The sequence below is a fragment of the Pseudonaja textilis genome, unplaced genomic scaffold, assembly GCF_049901715.1.
Source record: "Pseudonaja textilis isolate UNSWEBS1 unplaced genomic scaffold, rPseTex1.2 PTEXCTG119, whole genome shotgun sequence".
Classification (NCBI taxonomy): domain Eukaryota; kingdom Metazoa; phylum Chordata; class Lepidosauria; order Squamata; family Elapidae; genus Pseudonaja; species Pseudonaja textilis.
In genome coordinates, this window is record NW_028262452.1 from 1 (window position 1) to 25,235 (window position 25,235).

The following is a 25,235-nucleotide window of genomic DNA, read 5'->3' on the forward strand; positions in this document are numbered from 1 at the left end:
GTTGTATGCTTGCATGCCTGCAGTGGTGTGATATAGACATGATGATTTCTATATTCATGAGTCATGAAAACTTTGAAAATATATAGAAAAAAATCTCTTTTCTTACATTTATCTCTATATATGCAAATCTCACTCAGAGTCAGTTTTGAGTTAAGGAACAATCAGGGGAAACATCCAAGTAGGAATTAGGAGAAAACTTAAGTTTTATTGGGGTGGCTTAATTTAAGCAGAGACCTGTGAGAAATGAAACAATTTTGAAACAAGCTCCTTCTTCCCCGGTGTACCTTGCAGCAGCTGCTCCATGGCATCAGTCTGGTGGGCAGGACCCCCGCTTGGCCTGTTCTTCAATCCCAGCAATGAAACTTTGGAGATAAATCCCTTGCTCTTTGTGCTGAGACTGGAAAGGTTGGGATGCTTCAAGAATGGCTATTTCACTGCCCCAAAGTCTCATCGGCTTGCAAGGGCTCTTTGGTCATATCTGGTACAGGTGTCAGTTCTCAGAGAACGGCGGCCTAAAGTACTTTAGTATGAGATCACACAAGCCCAATAGTGCAAGATCTCAGGCTACTAATCTTCTGTGATCTCGCACTGCAGTACTTTAGACTTGTGTTCTTTTAAGAACTGAGGACTTCACGAGATCCAGGTAACAAGTCTTTGAAAACAAAGAGGGGACTGGGTCTCAAGTACTGGAGGAGGGCTGATCATAACTTGGAACAGTCACTAAGTGAACTGTCATAACTTGGGGATTACTTGTACCCTAGGATGCTCTGAGTCACACTGCATGAAGCCTTTGTTCTTGAATTGGATTGGGAAAATACTGTTTCATGGGCTGAACATGAAAGTTCTGTTCTCACACAATTTGGAGAGGTTCCAGAGGACAAATGACAACATACTCCTCTCACACGACCTCCAGAGGACACATAAAAGCATACCTTGTTCTTTTCAGCCTCCACAGAGAAGTTCAAATAGAAATGGAAAAATACAGATAAGAATTGGCACAGAAAGCATCTAAGCAAAGAGACATTGACTCTTTCCTTCTTTGGATCACGAGAAGGTCAGATCCTTTCCTTCTCCCATTCAGGAGACAATCTCTGACTGTTTTTTTAAATAAAAAAACTAACTATAAACTCTCTTCTTGAACTCTCTGATTGGGGACTAAAAACTCTTACCCAGAGAGACTACGTTCCTATGGTTTTCAAGCATGACTTCCGAATGCAGCGCTTTCTGGTCAGGATCCAGCTGAGACCATTCCTCCTCAGAGAAATACACAGCCACCTCCTCAAAGGACACAAGACCCTCCTGGACATAGAAAAAAAGAACAGAACAGGAGGATTCGCAAGATCTGTTCATCTTCATCATTGATTTAGACAAGAGGAAAGAAGGGGAACTAATCAAATTTGCAGACAAGACCAAGTTGACAAGAATACCAACACTCTAGAAGATAACCTTGAGATACAGAAGGATCGACAGATTGGGCCCCATCTAACAAAACAAAAACAAAACTGAGAAATGTAAGGTTCTATATTTAGGAAAGAAAAAAACAAACGCACTGGCATAGAATAAGTGATATCTGGCTCAAGAGTAGCAAGTGCAACAGGGATCTTGGAGTCCTAGTGGACAACCACTTAAACCTGAGTCAGCACTATGCTTCAGTTGCCCCAAAAAACCCCAACAGAATTATAGGCTGCATTAAGAGGGATAGAATCAACATGACATGAATTGATAATGCCTTGATAAGATCACACTTGGAACATTACATCCAGTTTCAGTTGCCAGATGTGAAAAAGATCTTGAGACTCTAGAAAGAGTGCAGACAAGGGCAAGAAAAATTATTAGTTGGACCAGAGGCTAAAAGATATAAAGAACGGTGCCTGGAATTGGGTATGTTTCATGAAAAGAAGGACTAGGGGAGACATGATAGCAGAGTTCCAAGAAGCAATGGATGGAAACTATCCAAGGCGAGAACCAACCTACAAGTCAAGAGAAATTCCTGACAGTGAGAACCATCAGTGGAATGACTTCCCTGCAGAAATTGTGGGTGCTCCAACACTGGATGTTTTTATGAAGAAACTGGACAGCCATTTATGCAAAATCTTATAGGGCTTCCTGTCTCAGCAGGGGGTTGGACTAGAAGACCTCCAAGATCCCTACCAACTCTGTTATTCCGTTCCATTGTTCCCAAATTCCCAAAGCAGAGATATGCATTAAGTTAAATGGCTGTGGGTCACACAAGTCCTAATTTTAGGTGAGAAAATGAGGAAATCTGAAAATTGCTTTCACTGAAGAAATATTTCGGAAAGTTTTATCAAATTGATTGATTCTGCAAAACCTTCAGTGTCTTTCAGTAAAGTAATTTCAATACCACCAACCATGGGATTCTCCTGTGGCGGCTTCAGGGGATGGGATTAGGAGGCTTTGTGCTCTCCTGGTTCACTTCCTTCCTCTGTGGCTGCTCTCAATCAGTGTTGATAGGAAGGGAGACATCCAGCCCTTGCCCACTGCTTTATGGGGTACTGCAGGGCTCGGTACTCTCTCCGCTCCTGTTCAACATTTATATGAAGCCGCTGGATGAGATCATCCCTCACCATGGACTGAGGTATCACCAATATGCTGATGATACTCAGCGGTATGTCTCAGCCAATGGTGAGTTAAGTAATGCTGTGTCCTCCCTTTCGCAGTGCCTGGAGGCTGTTAAGGGCTGGATGGGGAGCAATGGGTTGAAACTAAACCCTTGCAAGACTGAGTGGCTATGGGTTTGGGGTTCGTTGGCTCATGTAGAATTATCACCTTTAGTCTTGGATGGGGTGGCAGTACCCTAAAGAGACCCTGTGTGTAATCTAGGGGTTTTCTTGGACTCACAACTCCTGCTCGAAGAAAAGGTGACGGTCGTGGCCAGGAGGGCCTTTGCGCAACTTCAGGTTGTGCGCCAGTTATGCCCTTTCCTGGACCAACAGTCCTTACTCAAAGTCACTGACGTCCTAGTCACTTCCTGTCTTGGCTATTGCAATGCTCTCCACATGGGGCTGCCCTTGAAGAACATCTGGAGGCTCCAGTTGGTGCAAAATGTGGCAACCCTGGTTTTGTGCAGACCCTGGTTTTTAAGGGTTTTTAAAAATGGTAATGTATTTATTTATTTTTCATTAGCATTGCACAAGTGCGAGTCAAAGAATTACAAAACATTTTTTGGGTCTCTAGCAGTTCCTACCACTGTTTATTTCTATTTCTTCAAGGAGTTTTTGAAAACTGCTTCTTGTAAACTACAACATGGAGGAGAACCTAGCAGAACAAGACAACCAGAGGAAACTATGCTGGCTGACAGTAACTGGAACCTGCTATTCTGCTGTCCATGTTGTGGAAGAACACAAAAATAATCCAGGCCAAACAAGGTGGGGAAACAGAAGGAGAGAGCGCTCTGCACACCCACTTCACTTCCTAAAGGGAGAACAGAAATCTAGTATTTTTTCCCTTTCTTACTTGATTTGGAGGTTCAACCGCTGTTTGATCTCCCTCATAAAAAACAGAAAGTTTCATTCTTTGTTTCTCTGTAAGAAATAAATAATTTCAAAATGCATAATTAACAAAATAGGAGGAGGTATTCTATAGGAAAGGAGGGAAAGCAAGACAGATGGGGAATTGGAGGATCTTCCATTACCTCCTGAGGTGTCCTGACTTGGATCTTCCCAAGAGATCCTCCTGGAAAATAGCTCCTGAGGGGGATTTGATGGGTTCTTCTTTCCCTCCACAGTGCAGCACTTCAGATAAGAGGAAGGAAAGAAAAAGCAGAATTAATGTACATCACATGACTGAAAGTGGATTCTCATATTTGGAGCACAACTTCAAAGCCCACAATATCCATTCGTGTCTGAGTGAGAAAACAATGGAACAATGTCCTACCAGAATTGGAGAATTGCCACATATTATGAACATGGGAGAAGTTTGGGAAGGAGGGTGAAGCATTCAAGCACTCTCTCTTTATTCCCTTCCGAACTCCCTAAAGTCTCCCACCTGCCACTGGAGCTGCTCCTTCTGTTCCTCCGCCTGGCTTAGGAGGAAGCCTTCTGCCAGGGCCACCGCCTGGGAGCTGGTCTCTGCTCCACATTCCCGCACCCAGCCCTCCATCTCTGGGGGCAGGAGAGCCAGGAGCCGCTCCAGAACCACCAGGTCCAGCATCTGGGCTTTGCTGTGCTTTCCTGGTTTCAGCCATTGCCTGCACAAGTTATGGAGTTGGCTGCAAAGTTCTCGGGGACCTTCAGCCTCCCGGTATTGGATGGAGGTCCAGGGTGGAACTTCTGAGGGGAGGATGGTTCCCTCCTGCAGGACCTTCTGCCTGGTTCTGGTCCAGCTCTCCCCACAGCTCCCAGGCTGAAGAGCCGCAGGGCCTTTTCCAGTCCCCTCCTTGGTCAAAGGGGGTATCTCCATCCTTCCTCTCATCAGCAGAGCAGCTCCAAAGGGTTCCAGGGACTTTGAGGGTCTCCAGGGGCTTCTTCCTTCACAGGACCGTTTCTGGTCTGCAGGACGGATTGCTGCAGGTCCTTCTGCTCTCTTTCTTTCTTCCTTCCTCCCCCACCCCCAAGGAAATCCTGGCTTGCAAAGGCTGCCGAGGTCTCTGAGGTTCCAGATCTGGGAGGGAGAGAAAAACCAATGCCCAGGATCAGAAAGGGATTGAGGCCCTGGACCCCCTTCCCCCAACCTGCCGGGAACCCCAAGATGCTCCTCCCAGCGCCGGGCCTAAGGCCCCCCAAACAGGGCCAGGAAGGAGGCAGCTGGGGAGGCTGCCCCCTTCATCTACTCAGCCCCCTCCGGAGACGGGATTGGACCCTCAGGGAGCCCGGTGCGAATCCTGTCTCCTCCTTGCCCAGCTTCTCTCCTCCCCTGCTGGACCTCCGCAAGGCCCACCCTCCCCTCCCCCCCTTCGTATGGAGAGGGCTGCTGGGCAGAATGGGACCTGGGAAAAGACCCCCTCACTTGGAGCACATCTGGATGTCTCCCGCCCCTCCGCCAGACTCTCCTGCAGCCTCTGTCTCCTACGGCACCCCACAGTTTGAGGAGAGCGAGTGCAGCCTCTTAAAGAGGCAAGGCTCAGTGATGTCACTTCCTTCTCCTCCTCCTCCTCCTCCTCCTCCTCTGGGAAGGCAGCCGTGAGGTTCGCCCTCTAATGGCCCAACGGGGAAGCGCCTGGAATTCCTTTCCCTTTGGCAGAAGGCACCCCCTGGTGGATTTGGGGCCAAGGGCCAGGAGGGTAGAAAGGGCGGGAAAGAGGAGTGCATGGGAGGGGGCGGGGATGGATGGGCTTGGGAGTAGCAGGAAAGGCTCCTCTCCGTGGCTCCCTGTCAAGGATTTGGGAGGCAGCTCTTTCTCCGCCTTCCTCTCCTTCCTGTCCAGGAACCGTTGGTGGAGACGGAGGGAAAAAGCCTCTCATGGGAATCTGGACTCGCCTCCCTCAGGAACCGCCGCCCTGAGGGCTGCGCAGAGATCGGAGGAGCCCCTGGAAAGGCTCCGCGGGGGAAGGAGGGAGGGAGGCCAGGAGGCTCCAGGGTGGAGGAGGGGAAGTGGGCGAGGAAGCTGAGGGAGGAGTGGGAGATTCTGGCCCTTTCGCCTCAGGGAGCCTCGCAGGGCTGCAACTCCCAGGACGGAGCCGGCGCTTCTCTGTGCCCACCACCCGAGGCAGGAGGAGCCCTTGGGCAGCCCTGGAGAAACGGGGACTCCGACCGCCTCCCTGGAAGCCCTTCCAGGCCGGATCCCCTGGAGGTTTCGCCGCCTTGGTCCCTTTTCCCTCCCAGGGGGACCAACCGGGCCTCCTTCTCCGAAACCGGCAGGCAGGACGGAGGGAGGGAGGGAGGAACGACTATATATATCCTCAGGCAGGAATCCCTTCAGACCTTCAGATAAGATGGACACCATTAAAAATGTAACATACATCTTATGCTTCCGTCTCTTTCTCTTCCTTTGGGGGGAGCGATATGGGGAGGGGGAACAATGGGGACATCAAAACGGATCCTTCTGGGGTCTCCCAGACCCTCCCGCCCCTCAACCCCCACCTCCTCTAGTTACCCCCAACTTTTCCCCTCCGCCTAATGTCCAGCCCTTCTAGTATTTGGGGCTCCCTCTTCGCCCCCCAAAGCCACCTCAAAGGGAGGGTCTCCAGCCCCTTTACAATATTAGATCTGGCGGGGCAATTGAGGGGAACAATTCAGAACTTCCCCCCATTCATCAGTTCCCCCCCCCTCCGGCTCCCCCCCAGGTGCTGATCGGGTGGTGGGGAATTATGGGGAGGGGCAGTCCTGGTCTTCTCCCCAAATTCAGCTCCCTCTAGAAGGGACCGCGGCTTGACTCCTGCCTGACCTTCATAGCCTGGCGGGGGGGAGGGAACGGAAGTTTCCAAAGTTGTAAAAATTCTATTTTTCTTTTACTTTTGATGGCGTTTGTGGATTCAGGTCTGAACATGCCTCAGTTTCCCTCTTTCACTTTCCGCCTCCTTCCTCTTTCCAGGCAACCGGCTTTGGGGGGCTCCGGGTCTAAACTGGGGCCCGAAAGGTCCCACTCCCACCCAGTCACCGGTGGGGGGGCAATGGGGGTCCGTCTGCATCTCATCTCAGTTCAGCTGCCTTCCCTCGACCCTCCCTCCCCTCCACGGTCATAAGGAAGGGACAGCGACCACTCTTGGTCCCCCTGGGTGAAGTGGGGAAAGGGAGGGAGCGGACACCACGCGGAGATTGAAGCTTCTCAGGCTCCCGCCTCTCTTGCCTGCGACCCCTTTTCCCATTACGGGGGTCTCTCAGCCCCCCCTTTCCCCCAGGAGCCTTGACGGCCACTCCCAGCCCTTCTCCTCCCCGCCCAGCCCTCTCCTTACCAGGGATCTGGATTTTGGGAGGGGGAAGATGTTTTCCTCTAACTTCGGAATTGGGAGTGTCCAGAAAGACCAGGCGGACCAATGAGAATCCTTCCTTTTGCAGCGTCATCAGTCTCCGGGCAGAGTCTCCACCCGATGGAGGAGATCGTTCCGAGCACAGAGAGAGAAGCAGAGAAAGGGGGAGGGGGATATTTCCCATGCAAGCCCTGGAGGGGAGTGTGAGCTTCCTTTTCCCCTCCCCCACCCAATCCGACGTGGTGGAGGCTGCAGTGGATGAGAAGGGGAAACGCAGCCCCACAGGCCCCCACAAACACGGCGGGAGTGCCCCTCCCCCAATCACGTGGGGTCTTTGCCCTCCTCCCCCCCCCCCAAATCTTCTGCCTTTGGCTCCCTTCCTGGCAAAGGGCTGTATGCGCGTGTCGGATGGCTGAAAGCTCTCCTCGCGGGATTGAAGCCGCTCCAAGCAGAGCTGCCTTCCGCAATTGACCGAGGGGATTTTGTCAATGCCCAGGATGTTCAAGGGCTGCTTCGGGTGTTTTGGGATTGGGGTCACTGCCCTCGCAGGCCCCTCGGAATCTTCTGCCTTTGGCTCCCTTCCTGGCAAAGCGGCTGCCCGAGGGCCGGTTTCAGCCCCAGCGCTGTGGGGTTTCCTGACCCACTGCAAATGGAAGGTCGGTTTTTGGTTCAAGAAGGGCGGTTCTTAATCTCAATGTGGGAGGGAAATAAGGGGGGGGGAGGGAATCCCTGGCAGAGAATCGGGAAGGGAGCAAAGAAAGTGGAGGGTCCTTTCTGGGGCTACCATGATCTCCCCCCTTGAGCTGCAGCCCCACAAAGACTTTCCCTCTCACTTTCACTTTCACTCTCTGCGCTGAACTCTCCCTCCTCCTTCAGAAGTCACAAAGGACTCTGCCCGGAGACCGATGACGCTCATGCAGGGAGAATTCCCATTGGTTCTGGCCCCTCCCAACTCAAAAGTCCGAGAAAAAGGCTCCCCCCTCCATTTCAGACCCTCTGGGGCTGGAAGCATCTGACCGGGACACCCCCTTCCTTATCCCCCTTCAGTTCACAGAGGAAGATTTCTGCCGTGGGAAGTTTCTGCACTGGACGAGGAGGGAGCCGGATCTCCCACCTTTCCGGGAGAATCCTCCGCTCGGCGCCGCTTACCTTCAGGCGAGATTCCCTCCTTCAAACCCGCGTCTCTTGCTCGGAACGTCAGGACGAAGCGGCTCCTTTCGATTCGCTGCCCCTCGGCCTCAAATGGGAAGGGATCACCCTCTTTCTTTTTGTGGCCTTTTCCTAGATTCTCCTCCGCTTTCAGCTCCTTTCTTACTTCTGTTACATCTATATATATTTACCATAATTTCAAAGGTTCTTTCAGCAGAAAAATATGCCAAGTAACATTTTGGAAGAAATTTTATCAGTATAAAAGTGCAGATACAGAGCAGAGTGTTTCTCCAGAAATTGGCCTATTTTGGCTATGGAACAGGTAATGCCCCTAAAACAATAGGCTTTTTATTTTTATTTTTTATTAAGTTTATCTGTGTTAAATATGCATGATGTTACATCTACATATACCACGCCATCCAAGTCAGATGCAAAGTGAAGTCTGATCTCAGACTCCACTTATTGGTTTCAGCCACTGGTGGGAATATCAGAGATCCATCAGTGGCTGAAGTATTGGACAGCGCCAAAAAGCCGGCGCTGGCGGGAGAAAGCGGAGCCACGTCGCTGCGATACAGCTGCAATCTTGGGGCTCTGAGATTGCAGCTGATATCTTCGCCCCTCGTTGGTCCCAACGGGGCACATTCTGTTGATCCCAGGGACATCGGAAAGTCCCTGGTTGATCCAGGAGAAGCCCTTTTACCATCGGCGGAGAGGCAGCCATTAAGCTGCTGAAGCTGGGACAGCTCCGGAAGGAAGAGACTGAAAGAGAAAGTGTATCGGTTGGTGAGGACTTTTTTTTTTATTAATATTTGGGACTTAAGGACACCCTAAGAAGGAGAAGAAATCTGTAAGATTTTTGACAAAATTGACTTAGCGGCGATTTTTTAAAGAGAAATGTCAAAGTGAGACGGCTTTTTACTTTTACTTTTTTTTTTTACTGAACTTCTATTGCGACTTAGCAATTATTGACTGGACTGTTTTTTTCTCTTATATCTACCTATTCTTTCTCTCCTTTTTGGCAGTTCATATTTTTTAGAATAGAGGGTCCCTTTAGTAATTGTTTTTTTAAAATATATATATCTTTTTTTTCTATTATGCTTTTTCTGGGAAAGAAGGGGGAGTAGATCAAAGAAACGTTGTAACACTGCCAACTAGAGGCTTGAAAAATACTTTATTTGAAGCTGAGAGAACTGTGAAAAACTCTCTCTCAAGGACACTGGAATTTGATAAGATAGAGGGAAGAACACTGGAGAATGTTTTTACGGGTGCTCTTCGGAACTTCTATCAACAATTGAATATTTGAAGCTTGGCTTTGAAACTTGTGGAGAAGCCATAATAAGAGCCTTGGACAATTAAATAAAACGCAGTGTGCTCTTTTTTATTTTTTCCTAGCTGTCTTATCCCTCCTCTTCAATCCCATAGTATTTGGTAATAATTGTATATTTATTTTTTATCTATTTATTTCTTTTTCTTTGTAAAGAGAAAGCCTTAGAATATTTTTTTTTTCTTTTCCTATTGGGATTTTTGCCTTTTCTATCTCCATTTTTGATCCATTTTTGATGGCTATTTTTTACTTTTGAGATCTTCCAATTGGATTAAGGTGTGAAGAACCTGAAGAATTTTTTCTTTTTTCTCTCTTCTTATTTTTTTTAATATTATTGGGTTTTATTTTTTTATTTTTTTTCTTCATTTTTTATTTTTATTTTGAATTATATTGACTATCTCACAATAGGATTAAGGTCTAGAAGAACCTGAAGAACTTTTTCTTTTTAATTCTGGGCTTTTTTTATTGTCTTTTTCTTATTTTTCTTATTTTTCTTTTTTCCTAAGTGGATCATAATTGACCACACTACTAATTGGATTAAAAGAGCTTGAAGACCCTGAGTTACCTAAATGAGTAAGAAATCCATACCTTCTGGCATTTCAATCTCTGCTCCTGCTTCACCAACAGCTGGAGGACAATGTTTAACCCAGATAATGTCGAAGCAAGATAAAGGACAAGTGGATTTAAAGATGATTATGCAAGGAATTCAAGAATTTAAAACGAAATCGGATATTATTGAAAAGAAAATAGAAAGCATTGAACAAAGAGCTGAGAATATTGAACAAAGGACGGAGAGTATCGAACAAAGAATTGGGAAGACCGACGAAAAAATTGAAAATATTCAACAAATGATGGTGAAATATGATGAGAGACTCCAAAAAATGGAAGAGAAAGATAAGCAAAGAGACGTGACAATTGGAAATATTGACAGCAGATTAACAATGGTTGAACAAGACAAAAGTGGGATGTTGAAGTGGGAGTTGGACAGGTCAGAATTCTATCTCAGATTTCAAAATATAGAGGAAGAAAAAGGACAAAACTTGGCTGCAATAATGATAGAAATCTTGGCTGGAGTCCTGGGAATATCAGAGGAAAAGATGATGGATGGAGTAGATGAGATATATCGAGTCTTCACAAGATATGTGATGAGGAACAATCTACCAAGAGAGGTTCATGTCAGATTTACAAAGAAAACTATCAATACACAAATACTACAAGTGGCAAGAGAGAAGACGTTGAAATATAAAGACAATGAGATTGTGGTTTTAAAACAAGTACCCAGAAAAGTGAGAGAGATGAGAAGAGAATATCGATTCCTGACTAAAATGTTATTGAAAAAGGAGGTGAATTATAGATGGTTGATTCCAGAAGGATTAATGTTTACATGGCAAGAACAGAGACACAGAATTGACTCAATTGAGAAAGCAGAAATATTTTACAATCGATTTTTTGAAAAAAGAGAAATAGAAACAGAAAAAGAGATCATCTCAACTGAATCTCAAGAGGACCAAATGGAGATGGGAAAAGAAGTAGGTGGACAAGTGGAGACCAAAGAACGTGAAATAAGATCTACGAGAGCTGTTAGACCTAAATACAAAACATAATTATGGAGGGAAAAAAAATGATTTCTATGAATATAAATGGACTGAACTCAGCTATCAAAAGAAGAAAAACCTTTCATAAATTAGAGAAGTTAAAATTTGATATAATTTGCTTACAAGAAGTACACATTAAAAAACAACATGAACAATTACTGGCACGACCAAAATTAGGGAAAATATTCACTTCTCTGACCCATTGTAAGAAAAGAGGAGTGGTTTTATATATTAAAGAAATTATTCCAGCAAAATTGATATATACTGACGAAGAGGGAAGAGTATTAATGGTTGAAATAGTGGATAATAATACAAAAACACTCCTGGTTGCAATTTATGCCCCGAATGATAAACAAAAAGATTTTTACAAAAAATTACATATGAAAATATTGGGACTGGACTATATTAATATAGTTATGATGGGAGATTTCAATGGGATTGTAGACAATAAACTGGACTATACAGCAACAGCAACAAGACAAAATAGAAAGACTCTCCCTAAATCCTTTTTCAAAATGATAGATGAATTAAACCTAAAAGATATATGGAGAGAAAGAAATGCTAAAACTCAACAATATATTTTTTACTCAAATAGACATTTATCATGGTCCAGAATAGATATTATTTGGACCTCATCAGAATTAATATCTAATATTCAAGAAATAAATATTGAAACAAATTCATGGGCAGATCATAATCCAATGACAATTAAATGGAAAGGACAAAAAAGAAGATCTAGATGGACATTAAATAATACTATTTTAAAGGAAAAAGACTTTACACAATGGATGGACAAAGAATTGGCCTTCTTTAGTGAAAATAAAAAAGAAGATACTTCAATACAGAATGTTTGGGATACAATGAAGGCATATGCGAGAGGTTTAATAATAGACTATACAAAGAAAAAGAACATTAGGAAGAGGCAAACTATCAAAGCCTTAGAAGATGATTATAAAAAACTGGAAAAAGAATTACAGAAAATGCCACAGAAAAAAGAGATTAAACTTAAAATGGACATAATTAAAGATAAAATGGGTCAGATAGAGAAAGAAGAACTGGCGCAAAAAATTAGAAGTGCTAAACAGAACTATTTTGAAGATGCAAATAGGCCAGGTAGATGGTTAGCATACAAACTGAGAAAGGAGAAAGAATCAAGGAAAATATTACAGTTAATAGACGATCAAGGCCAAATGTGCTATGGTAATAAGGAGAAAAAGGCAATTATCCGAGACTTCTATGGACAACTATATAAACAAGAGGATATTGATGAGGAAAAAGTTAAACAGTATTTACAAAATGCTAACCTACCTAAGATACCTGATGAGACTGAAAAAATGCTAGAAAGTACTATAACAATGATGGAACTAACCGAAACACTTAACAGACAGAATATTGGAAAAGCACCAGGTCCAGATGGGCTACTGGCAGAATTTTATAAAACATTACAAGAATCGTTGAACATTCCATTGCTAGAAGTCATGAATGAAGTTATGTCAAATAAGAAGATACCTAAAACATGGTCAGAAGCTTACATTACACTTATTCCAAAAGAAGGGGCTGATCCATTACAAATCAAGAACTATAGACCTATTTCTTTATTGAATGCAGATTATAAAATTTTTGCTTCAATTTTGGCAGAAAGGCTTAAAAGATACTTAAATAATTTTATTCATCCCAATCAGAATGGGTTCCTGCCAAAGAGACAAATTAAAGACAATATGAGGGTAATTCTGGACACTTTGGAATATTATGAGGCGCACCCTGAAAAACAAATGGCTTTGATATTCCTAGATGCCCAAAAGGCATTTGATAATGTGAACTGGAGATTAAATGACACTAGAAGGACATGATCTATTACTGGGCTTTTCTGTGGTACAAGGGAACTAAATCGCAGGGCTATTTTAGAAGGCATTATATACGGGAGTCTTTATGGTTAAACTGGGAGAAAATTAAGAGACAATGTTATTTGAAAATCCCAGTTTGGTTATCAACTATTGAAGCTTTTTCTTATCCTATAATATACAAGAAGGAACAAACAGTTAGATATGGGGAAATATTGGATGAAAAGGGTGAACTTAAAACGATGCAAAACTTAGAAGAACAAGGTATAAAGATGAATTGGTCTTCATATGCGCAAATACACTCAAGGTATGTTGAAGATTCTAAAACAGAGGGATTTTATGATAAATTGACTGACTTAGATAAGATTTTGACAGGTACTGATGAAAAAGTGATTAAAAAACGATATGGTTATTTGCTGGAAATTAAACTAGAGGAAGAACAAGTTAAAGAAACAATGATTGCTTGGGGGAAGAATTTTGCATATGGGATTGATTTAGAGAAATGGCAAAAATTGTGGTCTCAAAATTATAAAATGACAATGTCAACAGCATATAAAGAAAATTTGTATAAGATGTTTTACAGGTGGCATTTTCCCCCAACAAGAATAGCAAGAATGTTCAAGAATAAATCTGAAAAGTGTTGGAAATGTCATCAGATACCTGGCTCATATTACCATATGTGGTGGACTTGTGAGGACGCTAGAAAATATTGGACTAAAATTCGCATATGGTTGGAAAAAATGACAAAGAAACATATAGATTTAAAACCAGAGATTTTTTTATTGGGAATTTTACCTGATACATACAATAAAAATTTGAAATATTTGATTGTAAATGTATTAACAGCGGCTAGGATTGTATTTGTAAAAATTGGAAGAGTAAGAAATTACCATCACAGGAAGAAATTATTAAGAAAATATTGGAATGTGCTGAAATGAGTAGATTGACATTTGAAATTAGAGAACAAGAAGATAAACAATTTTATGAAATTTGGGACCTTTTCTATCAATGGTTAGATAATAAAATATAATAATAGAATATTTAGAACCATAGGAAACAATGAATACATATTTCCCTTTTTTCTATGATATTATCTTTATAAAATTTTATTAAGATAGACTTGCTATAACTTTATGATTTGCTATAAAATAAATTAAGTAAACTATAGTTATCTCGCTAAAGTATGAATTAATAAAATTATAGTCAAATGATTGTTTAATAATGATATCAGGCTATATAATTGTTGATTGGTAATATGAGCTATTATGCAATATAACTACAATGGAGACTATGAAATGGATGCACAAAAAAAGTGATAAACCAACCGATACACTGTCTGTAAACTCATGAAGGAAAGGATGATGTTTTTATGTTTTATGTGTTTTTGTTTGTTGTCAAAATTAATAAAACTGTTTTCAAAAAAAACAAAGCCGGCGCTGGCCACAATTGTTCCTTTTTGAACCCATTTGTAAATAAAGAGTTCTCTTCACTGCTGGGTTCGTTCCTTCCTTGCGTATCTAACACTGGCGACGAAGGTGGGATACTAAGGAAGACAAAGGACCTCATGGGGCACTGCGGCCATTTTCCAGCTGACTGTTCAGACCGACAGCGAACCAACATGGCCCATCGACCCCTATCCATTCCATTCAACCCAGACAAAGAGAAGTGGTCTTTGTATGTGGGAAGATTCAACCAGAGTTTGGTGATGAATGGGATGAAAACAGAATCTGACAAAAGGAAGAAGGCATACTTCTTGACCTATTGTGATTCAGAACTAGCAGAAGCCCTCATTGCAGAAGATTTGGAAAATGTCTCCTGGAATGAACTGCAACAGGCATTGAAGGGGCATTTTGACCCTACCCCATCATACATGGCAAACTGAAATGACTTTTGTACCCGAATCCAAAAAGAAGGGGAAAATATAAGTGACTTTGTAGCTGGATTAAGAAAATTGTCAAAAAATTACAACAGTGAAAAGGAGAAGGTTCATCAGGAAAAAACCAGTAAATCCGAAAACGGAAAGGGGAGCAAACCATGTGGAAGCTGCCGGGGAAACCACCCTCGCTCCACCTGCCATTTTAAAGAAGCAATCTACAGGCAATGCGAGAGAAAAGGCCACATTGCAGATGCCTGCAGAGCCAGCCAACCAGCTGACACACTGAGCCGAAGAACATAATCCCCAAACAAACATTACAAGAGACAGAAGTTTGGTGCAAAATTTAAAAGACAAGATGGCAGCTGGGAAGAAGAAACACACCACACAATAGGTGGCTACAATCACACTTGTGTGGCACACATAGGTACTATGGAAAGCGACAAATTCCTCACGGAAGTGAAGATTGATGGAAAGATGTGGCCAATGGCCACAATGGACAATGGACCTGGGATCATATATATTAATGATATCCTGGACAGCACTCCAGAAAATCAACCCCGCGATCTGCCCGAAATCAACTCCAGCCACAACAAATAATATTAAAGGACTACCAGGGCTATGAAATGCCAGTCATGTGGAATACAGGGTGTTTAAAGGATCCCTACCGCTGACTATCATGGACTGGGGCCCACCCAGCCTCCTTGGGAGAGAGTGGTTCGTGCTGCTACAAATCAGCCTCGCTGGTATCCACACAACAGCGATAACTGGAACAAGCAGCGGAGAAGATTTGGATGTTTTAGAAAAAGAATTCCGGGATGTTTTTAGCAGCGAATTGGGCAAGTATAAGGGGACCCCAATAAGTTTTAGCCTAGATCCCAACATAGCCCCTATCCATCTCAAATCCCAGAAAGTCCCATTTGCTCTCCATCCAAAAGTTGAAGAGCAATTAAATAAACTCAAGGCATTCTTGAACTGGTAGACCACGCGAAGTGGGAGATACCTATAGTGACCCCTGTGAAACCCAATAGGTCTATCAGAATCTGTGGGGACTACAAGAGTACCCTCAACCATGCCCTACAACAGAGTGCATATCCGGTGCCAGTAGTCCAGCACCTGTCACATTTGTTGGGCCAGGACAGAATTTTTGCTAAGCTAGACCTAGCACAGGCATATCAACAATTGCCTATAGATGCAACCACCGCCGAAGCCCAAACGATTGTAACACATAAGGACGTGCTTAGATGCAAACGGCTACAATTTGGAGTTAGCAAAGCTCTCGGCCTCTTCCAGAGCATAATGGAAAGACTGCTACAAGGTCTGCCGGGGATAATTCCGTATTTTGACGATGTAATAATCTCAGCCGAAGTCAAACCCGCACCAAACATTTTATCACCAAGAATGCTAAATGGACAATTTTCCTAGCAATGTATAACTACTGCCTGCTGCACATACCTGGAAAGAGCATTCCACATGCCGATGCACTCAGCCGATGCCACCTACCAGATCTAGTGGAGGACCCTGCCCCCGTGCCTACCATATTCCTTGTAGAATGTTTTGAGCCAAATTTGGTGACAGCGGTGGACATCACGAGGCTCACCGCAAAAGACAAAACCTTGGCGCGAGTTTTGAACTGGGTATGGCAGGGGTGGCGGGACAAGTTGTAAAGGGAACAATTCAAACTATTCAAAGACAAACAATTGGAACTATCAGCATTAAGGGGATATTTTCTGTGGGGAAAAAGAGTGGTGGTGCCAAATCCATTATGAGAAAGAATCCTGGGATTATTACATGAGGGGCACCCAGGAATAGTGAAAATGAAGGCCCTAGCGAGGAGTTACATCTGGTGGCCAGGCATAGACAAAGACATTGAAAGCTGGGTCGCCACGTGCTCACCTTGTCAGATATCCCAACTGGCCCCTCCTGCAGCGCCCCCTCCCCCTTAAGCGGGAAAAGCCTACAATACCATGGGGGCGCATAAAGATAGATTTTGCTGGACCCTATCAAGGACAAATGTTCCTAATTGCGGTCGACGCCTACTCCAAATGGTTGGAGGTGGTCATTATGAAATCCACGACAACAGAGGCAATGATCAAAGCCCTACGGAAAATATTTGCTACTGTTAAGGTAATTCCCTGTTAGGAGAATGAGTGCACACAGGGAGACGTAGTGAGAGTGGTGAGGAATAACATACAACCAGCACACAGATACACTGTATAGTAAAATGTAGGTTTAAGTTAAGCAAAGTCCAACAAACAGTCCAAGTCATACACAGTTATAACAGTCAGTTTTCAGTCCAGGGATAATCCAATAACAAAGTCCAGTATCAAAAACAGTTCAGTAATAGACTCACATCAATCCAAGAATAACGACAATCAGCAACAGTCAATAGGGAAATATTCAGGAAACAGCAAACATCAGAACATTGACTAACTAGCAACTAACAACACTCTGGGAAACCAGGTTTCTGGCTCCATCTTATGGCCGTTTGAGGAACCACACCCAGTTACAATTTTAGCATTCCCTTAAAGAGACAGTATTAAAATGTCTATCCTGGTTTATATATTTCCAACCCAACTGTTAGGTGACTTACATTCCTAATAGCTATCCACAGGCTACCCGATGTGCTGGTTTCGGACAATGGCCCGCAACTCACAGCACAACAATTTAAAAGTTTCCTTGCTTCTTTAGGGATCTGACATGCCCTATCGGTGCCTGCTCATCTGGCGGCAAATGGCCAATCGGAGAGAATGGTTTGAACAACAAAGGAACTCCTAACAAAATTAGGCCCCGGCGATTTGATAGGAAAAGATAAGAGAAATTATTACTAACCCAACACATAATGCCAAGTGCAGCAAGAAACAGGAGTCCAGCAGAAATGTTCATGAATAGAAAGCTATGAACCACCCTAGACAGGATTCATCCAGATTATACTAATGAAACCCCTTTAGACACCACAGGGAAGTGCAGAACATTCACGCCAGGCAACACAGTGTATGCACATAACTAGCAACTATACAGGAGGGGAAACCTGGTTCCCGGCAAAAATAGTTGAGATTACTGGACCAAGATCATACAGACTGGAAGTAGAAGGGAGAAGAATATGGAATAGGCACATAGACCAACTACGGGGCCTCAAGGTTACACACACACACACACAGAAAACTGAAGAATGAAACATACATCCAACGACTACAAGGAGTTCAGCAAGAACAACCCCAAATGGAATAGAGGACTTAGCTTTAGGAGGAGTCCAGTGTAGTACGTCTGAAGCCTCTAGCTCTACAGAAACTGACATGCCTCCAGAAACATCCGAGGCATTTCAAAAGGCAGAGTCTGGAACAGCAGCGGACCAGCACCTTCAGGCTGCCACTTCAGAAACAACTCAACAGCGCAGACCCAGATGCAACCACAAAAGCCCCATCTTCCTGAAAGACTACGTTAGCGGGGATTGGTTGGACTGAACTAAGGAAGGGGTGCTAAATATGCATGATGTTACATCTGCATACACCACGTCATCCACGTCAGATACAAAGTGGAGTCTGATGTCAGATTTCACTTATTGGTTTCAGCAACTGGCGGGAATATCGGAGATCCGTCAGTGGCTGAAGTATTGGACAGCGCCGACTATAAAAAGCCGGCACTCGCCACAATTGTTGGTTTTTGAACCCGTTTGTAAATAAAGAGTTCTCTACACTGCTGGATCCGTTCCTTCCTTGCTACACGTATCTAACAATCATGATATAAAAATAGAAAATTATAGTATGGAAATGGGAAAGGAGAAAAAAAAGGAAGAGGAACTATGGGATAAAGGATGAGGTGGAAAGGGAAATAAAAGCCATTTTCAGACAATAAAATACGAAGTGAAATTACAGCTTCAAATTTTATTTCCGTTACATTCTTAATAAATCCAGTACATTTTTATAGGAGAAACCTAACTTAATCAGCAAATCCCACTTCACATTTCATTTTTTCTGCCTTGAGCAAAAAGTCCAATCACATTTGGCCAATAAAGAATTCTATTCTATTCTATTTCTATTCTATTTTTATTTCTATTCTATTCTATCCAGTCTCTTCTTTAAAATGTCCAGTGATGAAGCAAGCGCAATGTCTGAAGGAAAGCTGTTCCACTGGTTAAATGTCTTTACTGTAAAGGAGGATTCTCATTAATTCGAGATTGCTTCTCTCCTTGATTATTTTACACGCATTGTGTCTTCTTCTGCCCTCTGGTGCTTTGGAAAATAAATTGCCCCCCTCCCATTTGCAGCAGCCTCTCAAGTACTGGAATATTGCTATTAGGTCACTCTTAATCTTTTTCTCTATACCAACCACCCCACAAATCCTGCAACCGTTCTTCATATGTCTTCAGGCCTTTAATCATCTCAGTTGCTCTTCTTTGCACTTTCTCCAAAGTCTCAACATCTTTGTTTGTTTTTTCATTTTGTTGGATTCAACCTTGTCTCATTGGGATCAGAAAGGCACAATATGCACACACATACAAATCTATAGAGCCTATAGGGGTCAGTGGTTAGAATGTAGTATTACAGGGTAATTGTCCACAGCCAGGAGTTCAATCCTGACCAGTTCATGATTGATTCATTCTTTTGTCTTTCTGAGTTCGATAAAATGAGGACCCAGATTGCTGGGAATGATATGCTGATGTAAACTGCTCAGAGAGTGTGGTAAAGCATTGTGGAGTGGTATATAAGTATAAAGTAGAATTGCTATTGCTATATAGTTTCTCCCGAGTATGGATTCTTTTATGAGAAGTAAGATGACCATTCTGAGCAAAACCCATTCCACATTCCATGCATTTAAATGGTTTCTCTCCTGAATGGATCTTTTTGCGGCTTCTAAGGCCACTGCCACAAGTAAATGTCTTTCCACACTCCATGCATTTAAAGGGCTTCTCCCCTGTGTGGATCATCTTATGGCAAATAAGATTACTTCTTTCAGCAAAGGTCTTTCCACACTCCATGCATTTAAATGGTTTCTCTCTGGAGTGGATCTTTTTGTGCCTTTTAAGATCACTGCGACGATTAAACGTCTTTCCACACTCCATGCATTTAAACCATTTCTCCCCTGTGTGGATCATCTTATGGGAAATAAGATAACGACTTTGAGCAAAGGCCTTTCCACACTCCGTGCATTTAAACCGTTTCTCCCCTGTGTGGATCACCTTATGGGAAATAAGATGACCACTTTGAGCAAAGCTCTTTCCACACTGCATGCATTTATATGGTTTCTCTCCTGAGTGGATCTTTTTGTGATTTCTAAGGCCACTGCCATCAGTAAATGACCTTCCACACTCCATGCATTTATACGGCTTCTCTCCTGTGTGGATCATCTTATGGGAAATAAGATGAGCTCTTTGAGCAAAGGTCTTTCCACACTCTATGCATTTAAATGGTTTCTCTCCAGAGTGGATCATGTTATGGGAAGTAAGTGTATTGCTATGACCAAAGGTCTTTCCACACTCCATGCATTTATATGGTTTCTCCCCTGTGTGGATCATGTTATGGGAAATAAGATTACTTCTTTGAGCAAATGTTTTTCCACACTCCATGCATTTATATGGTTTCTCCCCTGTGTGGATCCTTTCATGGGAAGTAAGTGTACTGCTATGAGCAAAGGTCCTTCCACACTCCATGCATTTATAGGGTTTCTCCCCTGTGTGGGTCCTTTTATGGATAGTAAGGTGCCTGCTTGTTCTAAAACATTTTCCACATTCCAAACATTTATAATGTTTGTCTTTTGTACCAATCACCTTTTCAGATGTAAGGAAGTTATTCCCAAGAGAAAGAATTAATGTTCCATTGTAATTTCCTCCATTGTGTCTTCTTATAGCATCTTCTCCTTTGTTTTGGATTAAATAGGGTTCATTTACTTGTACTTTCGCTTTGATTACCTTCACACTATTCCCATTTTGTTTTTTCCTTATTTTCTCTTGTTGGGCAAGAAAGTCTTGCATCGGAGCATCAGTGGAAGATGAGCTTTCCTGATTCCAATTCTTTGACTGGTTTTTCTCGTTGCTTTTTAATTCCATTTGAATTCCAAACTTCTCCATTCCATCTTTAGCACTGATCATTTGGAACAGTTCACAGGAATCTTGATTCTCCTGCTCATTATAACCTTCAAAGCAAAAGGGAAATGAAAATGACAACAAGGTTAGAGAAAAAGATCAAAGTGTAGAAAGTCAAGTGAAATTCCTTCTGAAATTTCTCCGAAATTCCATTAGGTTGTATGTTTCCATGCCTACAGGGGTGTGATATAGACATGATGATTTCTATATTCATGAGTCATGAAAACTTTCAAAATATCTAGAAAACATCTCTTTCTTTACATTGTCTCTATATATGCAAACCTCACTCAGTCAGTTTTCAGTTAAGAAATAGAGTAGAATAACAGAAGGGACCTTGGAGGTCTTCTAGTCCAACCCCCTCCTTAGGCAGGAAACCCTACACCACTTCAGACAAATGGTTATCCAACATCTTCTTAAGAATTTCCAGTGGGAGCATTCACAACTTCTGGAGTCAAGTTATTCTACTGATTAATTGTACTGCCAGGAAATTTCTCCTTACTTCTAAGTTGCTTCTCTCCTTGATGAGTTTGCAAAATTACTTCTTGATTGGAGACTAAGAAACTCTTACCCAGAGAGACCACATTCCTATGGTTTTCAAGCATGACTTCCAAATGCAGCGCTTTCTGGTCAGGATCCAGCCGAGACCATTCCTCCTCAGAGAAATACACAGCCACCTCTTCGAAGGACACAAGACTCTCCTGAACATGGAAAAAAGAACACAAGAGGAGGATTCGCAAGATCTGTTCATCTTCATCATTGATTTAGACAAGAGGACAGAAAGGGAACTCATCAAATTTGCAGACAAGACCAAATTGACAGGAATACCAACACTCCAGAAGATAAGCTTGAGATATAGAAGGATCAACAGATTGGGCCCCATCTAACAAAACGAAATCAACAGTGAGAAATGTAAGGTTCTACATTTAGGAAAGAAAAACGAAATGCACAGGCATCGAATAGGTGACACCTGGCTCAACAGTAGTAAGTGCAACAGGGATCTTGGAGTCCTCATGGACAACCACTTTAACTTGAGTCAGTACTATGCTACAGTTGTCTCCCAAAAACGCCAACAGAATCATCGGCTGCATTAAGAGGGATAGAATTAATATGACATGAAGTGTTAGTATCACTTTATAGGGGTAAGTCCACACTTGGAAAATTGCATCTAGTTTTGGTTGCCAGATGTAAAAAAGATCTTGAGACTCTAGAAAGAGTGCAGATGAGAGCAACAAAAATAATGAGCGGACTCGAGGTTGAAACACATAAAGAACGGTTGCTGGAATTGGGGATGTCTAATTTCATGAAAAGGACTAGGGGTGACATGATAGCAGTGTTCCAAGAAGCAATGGATGGAAACTGTTCGAGAGAACCAACCTACAAGTCAAGAGAAATTTCCTGACAGTGAGAACAATTAATCAGTGGAATGACTTCCCTCCAGGAATTGTGGGTGCTCCAACACTGGAGGTGTTTATTTAGAAATTGGACAGTGATTTATCTGAAACGTTAAAGGGCTTCCTGGCTGAGCAAGGGGTTGGACTAGAAGATCTCAAACCCGCTTCACTTCCTGAAGGGAGAATAGAAATTTAATGTCTTTTCTCTTTCTTACTTGATTTGGAGGTTCAAACGTTGTTTGGTCTCCATCATAAAAATCAGAAAACTTCATTCTTTGTTTCTCTGTAAGGAATAAATAATTCCCAAATGCATAATTAACAAAATAGAAGGAGGTATTCTATAGAAGAGAAGGGAAGCAAAGATAAGACAGAAGCGTAATCAGAGGATCTTCCATTACCTCCTGAGGTGTCCTGACTTTTGTCTTCCCAAGGGATCCTCCTGAAAAATAGCTCCTGACGGGGATTTGATGGGTTCTTCTTTCCCTCAGGATCTCTGATCTCCACAGTGCAGCACTTCAAAGAGGAAGGAAGGAAGAAGCGGATTTAATGTACATCACACAACATAAAGTGGATTCTTATATTCTGAACACAACCTGAAAGCCCCCAATATCCATCCGGGTGGCTGAGTGAGAAAACAATGGAACAATGTCCTACAAGAACTTGAGAATTGCCACATATTATCAACGTGGGAGAAGTTTGTGAAGGAGGGGTGAAGCATTCAAACACTGTATTTATTCCCTTCCAAGCTCCCTAAAGTCTTCCACCTGAAGCTGGAGTTGCTCCTTCTGCTCCTCCGCCTGGCTCAGGAGGAAGCCTTCCGCCAGGGCCACCGCCTGGGAACTGCTCTCTGCTCCACACTCCCGCACCCAGCCCTCCATCTCTGGAGGCAGGAGAGCCAGGAGCCGCTCCAGAACCACCAGGTCCAGCATCTGGGCTTTGCTATGCTTTTCTGGGCTCAGCCATTGCCTGCACAAGTCATGGAGTCGGCTGCAAAGTCCTCGGGGACCTTCAGCCTCCCAGCATTGGATGGAGCTCCAGGGCGGACTTTCTGAAGGGAGGATGGTTCCCTCCTGCAGGACTTTCTGCCCGGTCCTGGTCCAGCTCTCCCAACAGCTCCCAGGCTGAAGAGCTGCGGGGCCTTTTCCACTCCCCTCCTTGGACAAAGGGAGTGTCTCCATCCTTCCTATCTCCGGCAGAGCCTCTTCAGAGGGCTCCAGGGACTCTGGGGGGTCTCCAGGGGCCTCTTCCTTCACGGGACCATTTCTGGGGCCGCAGGACAGATCCCTGCTGGTTCTTCCATTCTCTTTCTTCCTTCCTTCTCCCACAGAGGAAATCATGGCTTGCAAAGGCTGTCGAGAGCTCCAAGGTTCCGGATCTGAGAGGGAGAGAAAAACCCAGGATCAGAAATGGGGATTCAGCCCCTGGACCCCCTTCCTCCAACCTGCCCGCAGCCCCAAGCAGCTCCTCCCAGAGCAGGGCCCAGGACCCCCCCTTGTGCAGGGCCGGGAAGGAGGTTGCTGGAGAGGCCACCCCACACACTTTTCCCCACCTCCGGAGACAGGATCGGGCCCTCAGGGAGCCCAATGCGAATCCTGCCTCCTCCTCCTTCTCCTCTTCGCTCGGCTTCTCTCCTCTCCTGCTGCGCCTCTATCAGCTTCGCCCTCCCCTCCCCCCACTTGGCATGGAGAGGGCGGCTGCGGAGCATGGGACCCGGGAAGAGCCCCCCACACACACCTACCCCGGGACACGTCTGAATGTTCCCCCACCAGACTCTCGCACAGCCTCTCCTGCTTCTTCGGCGCCTCAAGAGTTAAGGAGAGCGAGTGTGGCCTCCTAGAGAGGCAAGGCTCAGTGATGTCACTTCCTTCGCTGGGGGAGCGCCTGGAGTTCCCTTGCCATGGCGGAGTGCGCCACTTGGTGGCTCTGGGGCAAAGCGCCAGGATGGTAGAAAGGGCAGGAAAGAGGAGCCCACGGGAGTGGGAAGGGAGAGGGCGGGGATGATGGGTTTGGGAGTAGGGAGAAAGGTCCTCTCCATTGCTCTCTGTCAGACAAAGGCTTCGACTGTGCTTCTTTCCCACCTTTTATAGGAACTCAAATGCCTTGAAGGTTTTCCTCTTTCTTCTGTCGCGTTTCTAGAGTGATTTGGTTATTTCTTGCAACTCCACCTCCACCTCTTTCATTAGGTCCGCTTCTATATTTATTTATAGGAGAGGAGAGAGAAATCTTCTTTGTGGAAGTCCCTGAGATATTGGAAGATGCTACCATGTCTCCCCTCGTCCTTCTTTTCCTCAGACCAGACAGACCCAGTTCCACCAACCGCTTTTATTTCTTTTAGCCTTCATCTTTCTTGCTCTTCTCTGCAGTCATTCTAGAGTCTCAAGATCTTATTTATTATAGAAAACAGAAAGAAAAATAGAAATAGGAAATTAAGGGAAGGGGAAAGGGGAAAAGAAAGTCTGAGGTACAAGAGAAAAAAGGAGGGAAAAGATGCTGACTTCTTTTTAGTACAGTGCAAGATTTAAAAAAAAAAACACCCAGCCTGACAATTCAATCTCATGGACAAAAGCAGTCACTTAGGGGCTTTTTCTTTTGAACCCTTTAAATGTGAAAATATCCCATTTAATGGCTGGAGAATGAAAGCGCACAAAAGCCCCAAACTCCCCGTTGTGGTTGAGGGAGGGCGGGCTCCCGTCTGAGGGGATCTGCACTCTGATTGGTTGCTGCGGGTGGAAAGGGGGCGTTTCCCTTTTTCCCCGCCTTTTTCTTCTCCTGGTTGTTTGAGATTTACCTCAGGATGTTTCTGACGCGTCTTTCGAGGAAGCGAATCGCCTTTTTCTCCCCTGAAGCCAAACTGCGCCTCTCCCTGGTTTAGCGAAGGGTTTTTCGGGGCTTCTGTTCGTATTGAGGGGGTGTCTTTGGGTGACCCCCAACTTCTCCTCACTCGCTGCGGGGCTGCGTCTTCCCCTTATCATCCAGTGAGGCAGCTGTTCCCACGGCACAATCTTTAAATGTAATGAAGACGTTTGTGCTTGGAGGAGCCAGAACGAGCTGAAGCAGCAATGGGAATTCTCCCTGCTTGGGCATCATCGGTCTCCGTGCAGATTCCTTTGTGACT

At 44.1% G+C, this 25,235-nt stretch overlaps 2 protein-coding genes across 8 annotated transcripts; both read right to left on the reverse strand.

Annotated features, from left to right (window-relative positions):
* Window positions 1–6: 6 nt before the first annotated feature.
* On the reverse strand, window positions 7–5,105 carry LOC148123870 (zinc finger protein 202-like). Of its 2 annotated transcripts, XM_087918595.1 has the most exons (5): window positions 4,966–5,105; window positions 4,006–4,620; window positions 3,653–3,752; window positions 3,475–3,542; window positions 7–1,299 (listed from the first exon to the last, which is right to left on the reverse strand). In XM_087918595.1, the coding sequence occupies exons 2-5, from the start codon at window positions 4,429–4,431 to the stop codon at window positions 1,156–1,158; spliced, it is 738 nt and encodes a 245-aa protein (XP_087774721.1). In that variant the 5' UTR covers window positions 4,432–4,620; window positions 4,966–5,105; the 3' UTR covers window positions 7–1,155. The 2 variants fall into 2 exon arrangements, with proteins under 2 accessions (XP_087774721.1, XP_087774722.1); XM_087918596.1 differs by lacking the exon at window positions 4,966–5,105 and having other exon boundaries at window positions 4,006–4,949.
* Window positions 5,106–18,511: 13,406 nt separating this feature from the next.
* LOC113450359 (uncharacterized) lies at window positions 18,512–25,140 on the reverse strand. 6 transcript variants are annotated; one of them, XM_087918593.1, is made up of 7 exons: window positions 24,909–25,114; window positions 24,199–24,311; window positions 22,885–23,495; window positions 22,519–22,633; window positions 22,336–22,403; window positions 21,298–21,427; window positions 18,512–20,779 (listed from the first exon to the last, which is right to left on the reverse strand). In XM_087918593.1, the coding sequence occupies exons 3-7, from the start codon at window positions 23,455–23,457 to the stop codon at window positions 19,233–19,235; spliced, it is 2,433 nt and encodes an 810-aa protein (XP_087774719.1). In that variant the 5' UTR covers window positions 23,458–23,495; window positions 24,199–24,311; window positions 24,909–25,114; the 3' UTR covers window positions 18,512–19,232. The 6 variants fall into 6 exon arrangements, with proteins under 6 accessions (XP_087774719.1, XP_087774718.1, XP_087774720.1 ...); XM_087918592.1 differs by lacking the exon at window positions 24,199–24,311 and having other exon boundaries at window positions 24,909–25,140; XM_087918594.1 differs by lacking the exon at window positions 24,909–25,114 and having other exon boundaries at window positions 24,199–24,363.
* Window positions 25,141–25,235: the final 95 nt, after the last annotated feature.

Bases quoted from the DNA above. Each gene is read 5' to 3' on its own strand.
- LOC148123870 (XM_087918595.1), bottom strand. From the start codon at position 4,431: ATGAGAGGAAGGATGGAGATACCCCCTTTGACCAAGGAGGGGACTGGA. The intron at 3,753-4,005 runs GTGGGAGACTTT...TCTTATCTGAAG, and splicing joins AGGAGCAGCTCCAGTGGCAG to TGCTGCACTGTGGAGGGAAA. The intron at 3,543-3,652 runs GTAATGGAAGAT...TATTTCTTACAG, and splicing joins AAGTCAGGACACCTCAGGAG to AGAAACAAAGAATGAAACTT.
- LOC113450359 (XM_087918592.1), bottom strand. From the start codon at position 23,457: ATGATTTCCTCTGTGGGAGAAGGAAGGAAGAAAGAGAATGGAAGAACC. The intron at 22,634-22,884 runs GTGGAAGACTTT...TCCTCTTTGAAG, and splicing joins AGGAGCAACTCCAGCTTCAG to TGCTGCACTGTGGAGATCAG. The intron at 20,780-21,297 runs GTAAGAGTTTCT...TTTGCTTTGAAG, and splicing joins TAGGAATGTGGTCTCTCTGG to GTTATAATGAGCAGGAGAAT.